The 14571-nt window shown below is 38.7% G+C and overlaps 1 protein-coding gene and 1 pseudogene across 3 annotated transcripts in view; one reads left to right on the forward strand and one right to left on the reverse strand.

Annotated features, from left to right (window-relative positions):
• Positions 1-1643: 1643 nt before the first annotated feature.
• CDKL2 (cyclin dependent kinase like 2) overlaps positions 1644-14571 on the reverse strand; it is a 35772-nt gene continuing 22844 nt past the window's right edge. The window contains exons 11-15 of one of the 3 annotated variants that reach the window (XM_037150238.2): positions 12515-12638; positions 12191-12297; positions 3455-3567; positions 2773-2861; positions 1644-2614 (exon numbers count right to left, since the gene is read on the reverse strand). In XM_037150238.2, coding sequence (XP_037006133.2) covers positions 2562-2614; positions 2773-2861; positions 3455-3567; positions 12191-12297; positions 12515-12638 — 486 coding nt within the window. In that variant the 3' untranslated portion in view covers positions 1644-2561. Of the gene's footprint in view, positions 2615-2772; positions 2862-3438; positions 3568-12190; positions 12298-12514; positions 12639-14571 lie in introns of all 3 variants that reach the window. The other 2 variants (XM_037150239.2, XM_037150240.2) reach the window with 2 other exon arrangements.
• LOC119052826 (60S ribosomal protein L15-like) lies at positions 5905-6943 on the forward strand (annotated as a pseudogene).

A 14571-nucleotide genomic window follows, 5' to 3' on the forward strand; every position in this document is an offset into this window, starting at 1 on the left:
TGGGTAGGTTGTGCAGAGGCTTAGAAAATAAGTCGACCACATTTTTCAGTCTAAGCTGACTCACAGCTGAATATAGATCCAGCCTTATATTGAAGCACAATTAAGGTAAAGAAACCAATAATGGCAGAGTGACACAGGACAACACATCTGTGTTTCTGTTTCAGTAAGAAGTCAGCTGTTCTAACCAAGCAAGGGATTCCCACCAGGAGAGGACTCCCAGCCTCAGTCCGGCACAGCACTCACAAGGTGGTCTTTACAGACCTGCTGCCTCACGCACTTGATGACCAGACTGCTTGCACATAAAAATTAACTTACCATCCCTATATCCAAAGTTTCCCCCAAAGAATGATAGATTATTTCAAACATCTTTGTTAAATATCATACAGTGTTATATACATTGTTTATGGTCTATTAATTAAGTAAATGCAAACAAAAATTATGGAGCTCCATAACATATAATATTTATTAATTTTAAAACATACATATACACCACAAGCCCATTTTTCCTAACAAGTTCATACACATATTCCCTATTTGTATGTGACTTCATCATATCCTTGTGAGGAAAGACAGAGCAATCTTAAACTGAAAAAAAAGTAGGATTATTTTACTTCAGTGTCTATAGCCCCAGCTTGCAAAATCTTCTTTTTCAAGTAGTTCTGCCAAGTTTCTAACCAGATATGATCCTCAAGTCTCAGTTTGGATTTACAGTAAATAATTTTTAGTTTCTTAATTCTAAAGTTCACAAAATGTTTTAAATGCATAAGACACCAAAAGCAAAGAAAGAATGAAAATGTAACTGACCCTAAACCCTCAGGTATTGAGGTGATATTTGCACACCAATTTTAAATGAAAACAACATCGAAATAAGCTGGGCAGCCCCTTGGCTTCTAAGTATTGCCTGCGTTTTATGTTGTGGTGGCTGTTGGTAACATTTTCCAAAGTAAAAGTAATATTTTAATGTGAGGCCTATTAATGCCCATCTACACACTAACTTCATTCAGTCTGTGAGCCATACCCGGTCTCATCAAACACCAGGACAGAAGTTAAAGACAGACCCCGAAATCAAGATCAAATGTTAACTGATCCATCTGTAGACTTTCACATTGCAGCCCATTATTTTGCCTCCTTAACATCCTACTTTTTTCTGAGGCTCAAGTAACTATATTTAGAATTTCAATATTGAGCTTCACAGAATAAGTAATAGAGAAAAGTGCTAGTTAAATTCTTGGTCTAAGTTCTAGCCAATGTCTTTTTGGGGAAAAAAATACACTATTAATTGGTTAAGGCAAAGAAAACCCCCGACACAAATCCTGGTCCCCTAACAACCCTTCTCTAAAATAAGATGCGAAGCATGACTGGAGACCCAGAAACCAGAACCTGGGAGCCAAAGTGACTGAGCTCTCCCGCCTGAAACTCATGGACCCACGCATGAAAAAAAGTGTACTGTAGGTTAGTAATTCTGCACCTTCGTTAAAAGCTTTTCAGAAGGCCTAAGTGTTTAAGGAAACAAGGAGACAGGAATATCTCCAGGATTTTACACAGATGTGCCACCTAGCATCTCCTTCACACCAGAAGTGAAAAGGGGCGGCATTCCTAACAACAGCCATCCCCCCCCACCGCCCCCACCGCCCAAAGCCTGCTCGGCGGGTGAGTTCAATAGCAATGGGCCCAGAGAGAAGTAACCAGTCCTAGTCAAATGGTAACCCTGCTTCCCCTCTCCTAATTTTGTTTGCATACCTTTTTTGTCAATGATTCAGTATGCAACTGCAAAGGTATACCCACAAAAATTTCCATTACCACTCTTGTTCTAATCATGTTCCAGCACATGGGAACATTAGCACCAGAATCTTAGAGTGCAGAAAAGTACCCAGTGTCAGCCATACTGAAGCCATACTAGAAACAAAAGTTTCTTTGTGAAACTTGCACTAGTGTGGCTCTCAGAAGATCAGCAGAGAGGCAGATTCCCACGATGCACTGATCAAACCACAGCAATAACCACGGAAACCAAAGAAATACATCTATCCATAGAGAGCAGTTATATGTCTTCTAAAAGCCTAGAAACAAGCAAGATTCTTAAATGTGTTTTTATGGTTAAGTTAGGTAAAGGAAACATTTTCTCTGATCCTATTTTTTTTTTCATTTTCTTCAACAGATTCTAGTTTGTAGTGCCCACACCCACCAATCACACTCCTGCATAAATGTGCACATTAACCCAGAAAACACACAAAGTCCGATGCACAAGTAACATGAACTCTTACATGTTTCTTTCTCCTTTTTTTTTTTTACTTACGTTTAATCTTGGGTAACTTTAAATACACAATCTACTAATAGTAAATATATATTCAAGTAACAAGAACCATATATCACTATTCTTTCATTGGCTATAACTTGAAATAGCATCAGTCACTTGAAAGGTGATAGGACAGCAGTTGGGGAGGGACACTTGTTTAATCTTCCTTTAAAAACACCTGGAAATCTTTGTCTTTCCGTCTGCAAGACCTTTCTCAGAAGATGCAGGCAGTTCAGAAGTGAAGGATCAAAACCATGTACATCTCCTCCTAGGGTATCAGCACTTTGGCTCCAAGTTGCATCTCAAGTGCTAGAGTAGCATCTAAAAGCACAGGGGGGAAATACATGCCACCAAATGTTTTACATAAAATCTTTCTATTGTAGATTTCTATCTCACTCTCTCACATTGCATATGCAAATATACAACACGAGTTTCCCACAAAAAGTTACGTAGCTTCAAATATGAGAAAGCCAACCTACCCAGTTCAGAACCAAACTGACATTCAGTACTGGTGTTCCATTCGAGGCAATTCGGCCTCCGAATCATCTGACAAGGGAGATCCCGGTACCTATAGGTTAATAACGCAGCATTACAGATCCTCAGCAATCGTAGAGGTCCCACTCCCCAAACACCCCAATTCTTGTTGTTCAAATACCAGATGTTTAAAATTAACTATTTATAGCTCAAGCTGCTTGCACAGAAGATGAAGTAAGGAGACGCTATTCTTTGTCCTCTTTGTTGATGCCTATATTAAAAGATACTTTTGGTGTGCCCAGGCAGGGTAAACTCACTACAGCCCCATTCTCCTCCTTATTATGAAACAAGAAAACAAAACGAAAAAACCCTTTGGGAAAAATTTTTTTTAAATACCACAACTGAGGACTAAGGAGAGGAGCCAAAACTTGAAGATGAGACCCTTCGTGGGGAAGTAGGTTTCCAATTTAGTTTTTTCACACCTGTGGCTTTGCCCAAAGAGCCGCTGCCCAAGTACCAGAGCAGTGAGAAAGTATGACTGGCTTTAGCCTGTCTGAAGGCCTGAAAGAAACCCCATTTTATAGAGAAACCAGGGAAAGGGGTCTCTGCAGGCCAACAAGTACAGGGGGGCTTCTGAACAGAGGAAAACCAGAGAAAGGGGTCCTCTCCACCTGTATATAAACCCACAGAAGACTTGGTGGACCTCCTGAGGTATGCATGCGTGGGGCAGCTTCAGAACAGCACAGCAAAGGCTTGGAGAACTGAACTGAGATGTGAATCGCCTGCACACGTCTTTGGACCTGCACAAGAACAGGGCAGGTGCAAACCAGGGTCACAAAGACCTGCAGAACTGAGATTTGTACCATCTCTCACAGAAGCTAAGGCAGAATTTACAGTGTGAACCAAAAGGGTGACTTCTGCTAAAGCAAAAATTTCAACATTTTTCAGAGTATTACAATAGGACCTCGAGGCTACATAACATAATGTCCACAATGTCCTAGATACAGCCCCAAAATACTGGCCATAAAAACATCTAGGAAGGTGTGATCAGTTCAATTAACAAATATCAATCCTCAGGCAGCCCCAATGGTGGAACTTTACATAAATACTTGAAAACTTTAATACTTTAAAGCTGTTATAACTATGGCACATGAGATGAAAGAAACATACTTGAAACAAAGGGACAGGAATTCTTAGTAGAAAAGTAGAAGCTCTAAAAAAGAACTAAGTGGGTATTTAGGACTAAAAAACACAGTACTGAATTTTGAAACCTCACTAGATGGGCTTAATAGCAAAATGCAAAGGACAAAGAGTCAGAGAAATGACAGATCAACAGAAATAAACCAGTCTTAAAAATAAAGAGAAAGAAGATTGTAGAGAATGAACAGGGTCTCAGGGACATATAGGAAAATGCCTAAGGAGCTAACACGTATGTCACTGGAGTCTCAGAATGAGAAAAGAGATTGTGAAAGAAAAAAAAATTGAGAAACAATGACTAAAAACTCCCCCAATTTGGTAAAAGATATAAAGTTTACAGATTCAAGAAGCTCAGGAAACCCCAAACAGTATAAAATTAAAAAAGAAAACAATGCCTAGACACATTATATTTAAACTAATGAACATAGAAAGCATCTCGAAAGCTAAGCAGGGTCGGGCCTGGTTAGTACTTGGATGGGAGAAGGCAACCAGAAAAATGAAACATTACATGGAGAATAACAATTCAAATGCCTGACAATTTCCCCCCAGAAATAACAGAGATCAGAAAGTAGAAGAATAATGTCTTTGTAGTGCTGGGGCAAAATTAAAATAACCTACCAACTCAAATTTTATGTCCAGTGAAAATATATTTCAGGAATGAAAGCAAAATAGTCACTCTCAAATGAAGGAAAACTAAAAGAATTTGTCATCAACAGACCTACTCTGCGAGAAATGCTAGAGGAAGTTTTTCAGGTGGTAGGAAAATACCAGAAAATAAAACTGTAATCTTTAAGGAAGAAGGAAAGTCCTGGCCAGGTGCCTCAGGTGGTTAGAGCAACGTCCCACGCACCAAAATACTGCAGGACCCATTCCTGGCCAGGGCACATCCCGGCAGGTTCGATCCCCAGGTGGGGGGCATACAGGAGGCAACCGAGTGATGTTTCTCCCTCCCATGTACGTCTTTCAATGTCTCTCTCTCTCTCACCCTCTTTCCTTCTCTCTAAAATAATACAAATACATATTCTTGGTTGAGGATGTCTTTAAAAACAGAACAGAAACAGTAAGTAGCTAGGTAAATGTAGAAGACTACTTTTTTCTCATAAATTATTTAAAATATTTATGACTGTTTTCAGCAAAAAGTACGACATAGCATGGTAAAAGAGTTTTCAATGTATGTAGAAAAATACATCTGATGGGAGTGACATAAAGTTCATGTTGGTGCGAAGGGAAAGGTGTTTGCAATAAAAGGTGTTAGACCTATAAAAGGTGTTAGACCACCTTTTATAAGTGGCCTAATATTTACTCTAAGTAGGCTGTGAAAAATTAGTTATGCATATATACTGTAACCCCTACATAACTAAAAAAAATAATACAAAGAGATATTCTCCCAAAAGCCAACACGAAAAAGATTCCTATACAAAAGAAGACTGGAAAGGGAAAAAGAGAGGAAAAGTAACAAACAAATAAAAGTAATAATAAGAAACAGAGCTAGACCCAAACATATCAACACTCACATTAAATGTTAATGGCATAAATATTCAGGGGTGGTCAGAATTCTAAAGCTATGCCCCTAAGATGCCTCTTCCTGGTTAGTCAATCAAACTAATTTAACTTCTGTGTGAAGGGACTTTGCACATGAAATTAATGTTACTAATCGGCTGATCCTCAGGCAGATTATCCTGGTGGGCCCAGTGTAATTGCGTGTACCCTTAAAAGCAGAAGAGTGAGTCAAAGAGATAAGGCAAGGAGGAGGTCAGAGAGATTTAACAAATAAAAAGGTTTAGCCACTGTTGCTGTCTTTGAATATAGTGGAACTAAGCCATGAGCCAAGGAATGTGGGTGCCCTTTACAAGTTGAGAACAGTCCTCGGTGTCAGCCAGCAAGGAAACAGGGACCTCAGTCCCACAACCACATGGAACTAAATTCTGCCAACAGCCTGAATGGGCCTGGAAACAGATTCTCCCCGAGAGCCTCCAGAAAGAAATGCAGCCCTGCCGCCACCTGGATTTCAGCCCGTGAGACTCTAAAGGGGAAAAGCAGCTTTGCCCAGGCTCCTGACTCATAGAAACTGTGAAATAATAAACACATATTAAGTTGGTAGTCGTTTGTTAGCAGCAATAGAAAACTAATACATGTGTCAATTATAAGAATTGGAATCGACAGAATGGGTACAAAGGAAAGACCCCCTACTCGTCATATGCTGCTGGCAAAAGGAACATTTTAAATATAAAAACAAGATAGGTTGAAAGTAAATCAAAAGTAAAAAGATATACCATAAAACCATAAGTTCTTCCTTTCTGTCTGGCTGCAGCCATAGGTAAGCCAAGACGGGCGCTACAATCACATTCAGGAGCTTTGGAGGAAGAAGCAGTCCGATGTGACACGCTTCCTTCCCAGGGTGCACTGCGGGCAGCACCGGCAGCTCTTGTGCTCCACAGGCCCCACCCCCACCCCGATAAAGCGGGGAGGCTGGAATACCAGGCCAAGCAAGGTTATGTCATATATTGGATTCGCTGGCGCTGTGGTGGCCCCAAATGCTCTGCTCCTAAGGGTGCGACCTACAGCAAGCCTATCTATCATGGTGTTAACCAGCTGAAGTTTGCCCGAAGCCTGCGGTCCACTGCTGAGGAATGAGCTGGGCACCACGGTGGGGCTCTAAGAGTCCTGAATTCTTAGTGGGTTGGTGAAAATTCCACGTACAAATTCTCGGAAATTATCCTCATTGATCCATTCCATAAGGCTATCAGAAGGGATCCCGACCCCAATGGATCACCAAACCAGTCCACCAGCCCAGGGAGATGTGAGGGCCGACACCCGCAGGCAGCAAAGGCCAGCCCTGGAAAGGGCCACGAGTTCCACCACATTATTGGTGGTTCTGAAAAGGTGCTGTACTCTCCAGCTCCAATGTTACCACTAACATGTGTCATGTTTATAAAATTCTTACTTAATAAACAATCTAGGACAGTCACGTCTGCTTAAAAGTGTTCTTTAATTTGTTAAAACCAGTTGACTACAGATTGTTTCGTGAACGCATGGTCAAATTATGAAAGTTAAAGTACAATAATGTTCGAAGACTATAAGTGATGGTGTATTTTGTTTCTCATAAGATAAACACTTGTTTTTGCTTTATCTCAGTGATTTTCAATATTTTTTCATCTGCGACACACGAAAATGTATACTAGTCTTTTGCTGGTCTGACCAAAAAAGGTATAATTTTGATTCATTCACATCAGGTGGCTATTGTTGTGTTGGCTGTTGTCACTTTTTTATTTGACAATCTAAGGGGAAAGAGGTCAGTGCCCCTGACATTTAATGTATGTAAAAAAATACATATGATGGGAGTGACATAAAGTTCATGTTGGTGGAAAGGGAAAGGTGTTTGTAAGGTTTCTACCTTTCATTAGGCCACTTAAATTTCTGCACCTTTAAAGTCCACATTAAACTTAAGTGTAGCAGTATACAAGAAATTTGCTGAGACTCTATAATCGTATAATTGGGTATTGAATATTTTTTAAATTCTTGCAATATACCAGTGTGCCATGGCACACCTGTTGAAAATCGCTATTTTTTCTTGTTAGGGAGTTTTCTATGTCAGTGTTTAAAATGCTGTTTGGTATGATAGGTGTAAAATAAATTCTATGAAAAAGGAAAAAACCCATAAGTATAAATAGGCTGGAGTGTCTATTTTAACCTTTGATAAAATAGACTTCAAGGCACAGAGCATTATGAGAGATAAAGAGAGACATTTCATAGCAATAAAAGGGACATGCACTGGGAAGAAAGAATCATTGTAAGTGTGCACGTAACTAAAAATAGAGATTTAAAATATATGAAGCAAAAATGAACAGATAGAAGAGAAAAACAGACAATTCCACAATCATCATAAAAGACTTTGACAGCATCCCTTCAGTAACTGACAGAACCAAACAACAACAACAAAATCATGAAGGACACAGATCATGTGAACAACACTATTGACTACCTTAACACAGTCACATTTACAGAACATTACATCCAACAACTGGAGAATACACATGATTTTCAAGGGAACAAGGTTCATTCACCAATATGGACCCTATGCTGGTCTGTAAAACACATCTCAGTGTATCTAAAAGAATCAAAATCACAGAGTATATTCTCTGACCGTATGGAATTAAATTAGAAATCAATAATAAAATGTCTGGGGAAACCCCAAATAGCTAACCATTAAACAAACATTTCTAAATAATTCATGGGTTAAAGAAGAAGTTACGAGGGAAATAAGAAAATGTTTGGACTGAATGAAAAATGAAACTACAACCTACTGAAACGTGTGGGATGCAGCTGCAACAGTGCTCACAGAAAAGAAACATACGGCTGCGTGTGCAAGTGCACAGCATGTGTGCGTGTGTGTGTGTCAGGGGGAGGGGAGAGGCTCTGTGGGTTATGTAACACTTTCCTTCCAATAATCTATCTTACAGGCTTTTCAAGAAGGCACATAGCAGACTTTTGTTACATGAAAATTTTGTGTTATGTACAGAAATGAAACATAGCTCAACATATTATGAATACATAAAGTAATATAAGAGACAGCTCCTGCCAGAAGGTCTTTTGCTCTTGATCTCCTGGCATTTCTCTTTCCATTCAGACTTTTCATGCATAAGTTTATGTTATTTTGGTGTTAATTTGTGCCTTTCACTATACTTACTTTATTTTTTATTGTATTTTAAATACAACTGGAAACCGAACAAGTAAATTGGGAGTAAAAATGCCAAACCAGTCTATATGTATAAAAAGATTAGTTCGAAACAATAAATAAAAACACTGAAGTGCCCTGGCTGGTGCAGCTCAGTGGATTGAGCGCAGGCCTACGAATTAAGGGATCGTGGTTCGATTCCTAGTCAGGGCACATGCCTGGATTGCAGGCCAGTTCCCAGCAGGGGATACATGAGAAACAACCATACATTGATATTTCTCTCCCTCTCTCCTTCCCTTACCCTCTAAAGATAAATAAATATAATCTTAAAAAAAGAACACTGAAGTGTGAAGGCAGCCAAAGCCTTTTTTCTTCCATTGACTGAAACTAGGTATGTTCATGTCAACCCCCCAAAGTGGTTTTGACAATGGTGCACCCTCAAACAGCAAGTGAAAATTTCTGCACCTTTAAAGTCCACATTAAACTTAAGTGTAGAAGTACACAAGGAATTTGCTGAGACTCTATAATCATAAATGCAAAATTTGTGACAGAGATTAATCTTCACACAGAGGAATTTGTTTAGTTTTGATTATGTTGCTATAGAAATTGTTGGCAAGGGATGAGGCAAAGCACAACAGTCAATAAGGCTTTTTCTCAGCACCACTGGGCAACTGACTGCAATTATCTTCAACAATATTATCCCCCTTGATAAGGGAGCTCCACAGAACTGTTTAAGGAGTAACAATAGAAAAAAGCATCCACATATATAGAGAACAACATCTCTATGAAATGAAAATGCTTAAGTAATGAGGATGGAAAATTTAATTTGAAAACAAAAGTTTCCAAGCAACAAGCAAAGGTGAGAAATCTGATCAAGTAAACAGAAAGTATAATGATACATATGCAAAGTTTGTAGCAAGTTATAGTTGGCTCAGGAGATTAAAAACTTTTCCAGTTTCCTTAATGTGAAAATGAGTGATATGACTCACAAAATGAGTGATATAAAAGTAGCAGAAACATCAATACTCTCAAGAATTAAGAGAAATTATAGAAAAAGATGACTACCGAAAGTAGCAAATCTTTAACATGGATGGAGTCCATCACCTTGGGGAAAAGTGTCAAGCAGACAATACATTGTAAAAGAATAAAGGCAATTTCAGAGTTTCGCTGAATGAAAGATAAGTTATAGGTGGATATTTTGCCTCACCAGCCACCACGAAGAACAGCGGTTTTTCCCGGATCTTGTGCAGGGTCAAGATGGAGACGTGGCAAACATGCTTCACCTCCTTGCAAAACCACAAGAAGAATTACAACTAAATCTCAAAACAAGTAACAGCCAGAACTATCAGAAAATCAAACTGTACTGAAGCCTGAAAAAGAAGGATTTAAAGAAATCCTTTAAAGAAAAAGAAGGATTTAAAGAAGGATTTACATTCATCCAGATGGGCAGGAGGGGCAGAGACATGAAGACAGGGACAAGAAGCAAGGAGACGTGGTGTGGCACAGAGAGGTGGTGGCAGCAGCGGATCAAGCCCAGGTGGACCCACATTCATGTGCAGTGGACAAAAATCAGGAGGGATACCTTGGGAGCGAGTGATCCCAGCCCCAAGCCAGATCACACAACTCAGGGTTTCAGCACCAGGAAGATATATCCCCGTAACTTCTGGCTATAAAAATGAGTAGGGGTTGGGGCAGCAGAAGAAACTGCCAGATTTTCAGGGAACTCCTCTTAAAGTGCCCACACAGTCTCAAAATGTACGCAAACCCACCCACTCTGGGATTCGACACCAGGGCAACAGCTGAAAGGGTGCCAGTCACATACAAGGAGTAGGTGAAGTGACCGGAAATGGGGTGAGTGCTGGGCAATCCTCCAGAAGCCAGGCAGCAGCACAGTTCCCTCTCCAAGTCGTCTCCCTACACAGAGCCATGAAGAGAGGAATCAGGTTGCCCCACCCTGGTGATTATCTAAGGCTCCACACCACATAAATTTACAGGTGCCTTTTCTATACACCATGCTACTAAGACAGGGAATCAAAGCAGCTCTACCTAATACACAGAGACAAACACAGGGAGGCTGCCAAATTGAGGAGACAAAGAAATATGGACCAAATGAAAAAACAGAACAAAACCCCCAAAAAGGAACTAAACAAAACAGAGATAGCCAACCTATCAGACAAAGAGTTCAAAACGCTGGTTATCAGGATGCTCAAAGAACTCACTGAATATGGCAACAACACAAAGGAAGAAATGAAGGTTACAGTAAGTGAAATAAAAAAAATGTATAGGGAACCAACAATGAAGGCAAGAAGGCCACAATTCAAATCAATGATTTGGAACATAAAGAAGAAATAAACATTCAACCAGAAAAGAAAGAAAAACAAGAATTAAAAAAAAAAAAAACAGGGATGGTATAAGAAGAATCTAGAACATCTCCAAACATGCCAGAATCTATATCATAGGATGTGAGAAGGAGAAGAGGAAGAGCAAGAAATTGAAAACCTATTTGAAAACTAATAAGAGAAAACTCCCCTAATTTGGTAAAGGAAATAGACATACAAATCCTGGAAGCACAGAGAGTCCCTAACAAGTTGGACCCAAAAAGGGTCACACCAAGACACATAATTAAAATGCCAAAGGTTAAAGATAAAAAGAGAGCCTTAAAAGCAACAAGAGTAAAGCAGAGTTACCTACAAAGGAGTCCCTGTAAGACTACCAGCTGCTTTCTCAGAACAAGCTTTGCAGACTAGAAGGAACTGCCAAGAAGTATTCAAAGTGATGAAAAGCAAGAATCTACAACCTAGATTATTCTATCCAGCCAAGCTATAATGTAGAATCAAGGACAGATAAAGTGCTTCCCAGAAATGGTAAAACTAAAAGAGTACATCACCACCAAGCCATTAGTACATGAAATGTTAACGGGACTTACCTAAGAAAAAGAAGATCACAACTATAAACATTAAAAAGGCAACAAATTCACAACTACCAATAACTGAATCTAAAAAAGAAAACAAAAAACTAAGCAAACAACTAGAACAGGAATGGAATCACAGATATGGAGTTCATGTGGAGGGTTATCAGCTGGGAGGGGGAAGGAGGAGAATGAGGGAAAAGGTACAGTGATTAAAAAGCATTAATTGGTAGGTTCAAAATAGGGAGATGTTAAGAACAGTATAGGAAATGGAGAACACAAAGGACTTACATGCACGACCCAGGGACATGAATTAAGGGAAGGAATTGCTGGAGGGAAGGGGGTACTGGCCAGAGTGGGGAAGGGGGAAAAAGTGGGGACAACTGTAATAATACCATCAATAAAATATACTTATAAAAAGAAAGGTAGGTTATAACTTTGAAGCTAATGCAATGAAACAATATAAGCTACTGCAAAACCTGTAGTTACATAAAAGCCATAGCTAGGCTATACACACACACTTTTTATAGATCCCATCAACAAACCCTCCCAATACTTAAGAGCAAACTCTCCCTAGGATTCTTTACTAGAAATTATGACAGAGACCCAAGTTCCACCCAACCTACAAGGAGTATTTCTGTACCTGAGGCAATGCAACACTGGAGGCATGCAAGTCAATAGCAGCTAGAGAAGGAATTCGAGATTCTGGAAGATTTTTGTTCTCTTTCCTTATTAGCCTGGAATTTCGAGCTGAATAAAAATAACCATAAACACAGTGCAAAAATTAGACATATTAGTTTTTTCACATTCTATATATATCCCTCTATGTTGACTTATTGTACATATGTCTGTACATATTTACATAAATATGTAAAGTTACTATGAATTTTTAATATTCTGTTCATTTAACATAATTTTAAACAGTATAAATAGCAGGGCTGAAAAAGTAAAAGCATTATAAACATACCTATGCCTTCCAAGGCTCTTAGTTCAGGGAGATGATTATAGTTTAACTCAGGCAAATGGACATCTGTCTTTGCGTATTCTCTTCTTTTCCTATTTGCCTGAAGTAGGCTCTTTTCACTAGTGACCTAATATCATGATGATTAACACAAGTGAATTAGCTTCTAGGTAAGCTGGACTTGCCCCTTTTGTAACTACTATATTTATATCCTAAAATTTATGCGACCGAAGATCTAGAATAATACAAAATTTGAAGAACATCAGTAACACAAAAAACAATTTCACCTAATGATTTCAAACCTCTTCCTCAGTAAATCTATTAAGTAATCACTAACAAGTGGATTACTGCCCAATGTTTCTCCTTCTCCCTCTCCCAGCCTTCATTTAAGTCCTGCCAATCAGTACAATGTCAAAGATGGACATCGGGCCAGCAAGGTGAGGGCTTATGACACGTGCTGAGCTTTTCGGCACAGAGTAGCTAATTTGGGACAGATCATCTTGCCACATACGCCACCTGTCCTAGCTCGTTTTTGCTTTCCCAATATAACCTTCTTACTCCTTTTTAAAATAAAGAACTACAGCTCCAATTATTTTTCTAATCTTTCTTAGTATTTTTACCGTATAGTTGATAAAGTCTGAAAAACAATAAAGTGAAGAATAGCAATAGTGCTTCAACTCTGCACCTTTATGAATTTGACATTTTTCCAATGTTTCATTTGAGAAGGACAGAACACTGCATTCTCCTCCACATTTCAAAACAGATGATGCATAGAAAGAGTGTGTGATTTGCTAAAAGAAAAAAAACCCTATAAATAATGAATTCATATATGTATGTGTATGTACATGTACGTATGTATATATTATGAAATACACACACAAACACATATGACAACATTAAGCCATTGAGGTTTCTCAATGTCTGAAGTTTAATATTCTGTGAATTATACCACTCTGCCTCCCAGAAAGTCCTCAGGTGAGTTTTTGAGTTTCTTTCTTTTGGATGTTTTTGTTTGTTCTTTTAATAGAATAGGTGTGTTAAGGCTCTTGGTTCAAATCAGCTACAAAATAAAAATAATCGGTTCAAAAAACTACCTTCAAATACAAAAAAAAGAATGAGTCAAAACTACTAGAATTACAGATTCAAGGAGTGGCAAACAAAATACATAAGAGACGTTTATAATAATGTATATTTATTCACATCTCAGAATCAGGGGATGAAGCATGGGAGAGGGGTATTGATCTTCAATTGAGAAGTAGAAGAAAGTTTGGGCTTAGCTCTGCCTCCACTGATTTCCCAGTAAGGTTTCTCCCCACTAATTTTTACCCCCTTTTTTGATTGCCTCTTCCAAAGAAGGATAAACAGAAATAATATCTAAAACTACTAGCCAGTGTTGGTTATGCAATACCTAAAAGGAGGGTGGTATCAATTCCCAAAAAGCAGTATTGAGCCAGCTGTTTTTGAAAAGCCTTGCTGAGCAAGATAATCTTTCAAAGCAGACCAGGAATGTACAACAAAATATGCACAAGAAATCAAAAGGTAGGGTATGTCAAAAGGAATGTACTACGGGTACAGAAATTATAGGCTGGGAAGAATTAAAAGATAGACAAATACAATGTCCAAATCATGAGAGATGAAAAGAAAGGCTATTATTTTTCAGTCCTGGGGATAATCAAAAAGTAGAAAAGGAAAATCTGTGAGAAAAATACTTTTTTGGCATTATGTCGAAACCTCTCTTTCTCTGGCGGAAAAATTCATTCATTTCTTAAGCAGTTTCGACATGCTAGACGCCATTCTAGGTGTGGGACAGAGCAGTGTGGAAACAAAGCCCAAACTCCGCCTTAGATAGTTGCATTTTATGGGGGAGACAAACAATATATAAATAAGAGAATATAAAGAATGTCAAGTATATATACTGAAAAAAAATAAGCAAAGTGAAGATACAGAAAGTAATAGGAGACAAAAATGAGTTATAATGTTAGGGAAGAGCACATAATAAGATTTTGTGTAAGCCAAGGAAGAGGGAAAAAAAGCAAATTTTTTTCAAGAATGTTCTAACCAAG

Source organism: Artibeus jamaicensis, unplaced genomic scaffold (assembly GCF_021234435.1).
Source record: "Artibeus jamaicensis isolate MK-2021 breed Jamaican fruit bat unplaced genomic scaffold, CSHL_Jam_final scaffold_1031, whole genome shotgun sequence".
Taxonomy (NCBI): domain Eukaryota; kingdom Metazoa; phylum Chordata; class Mammalia; order Chiroptera; family Phyllostomidae; genus Artibeus; species Artibeus jamaicensis.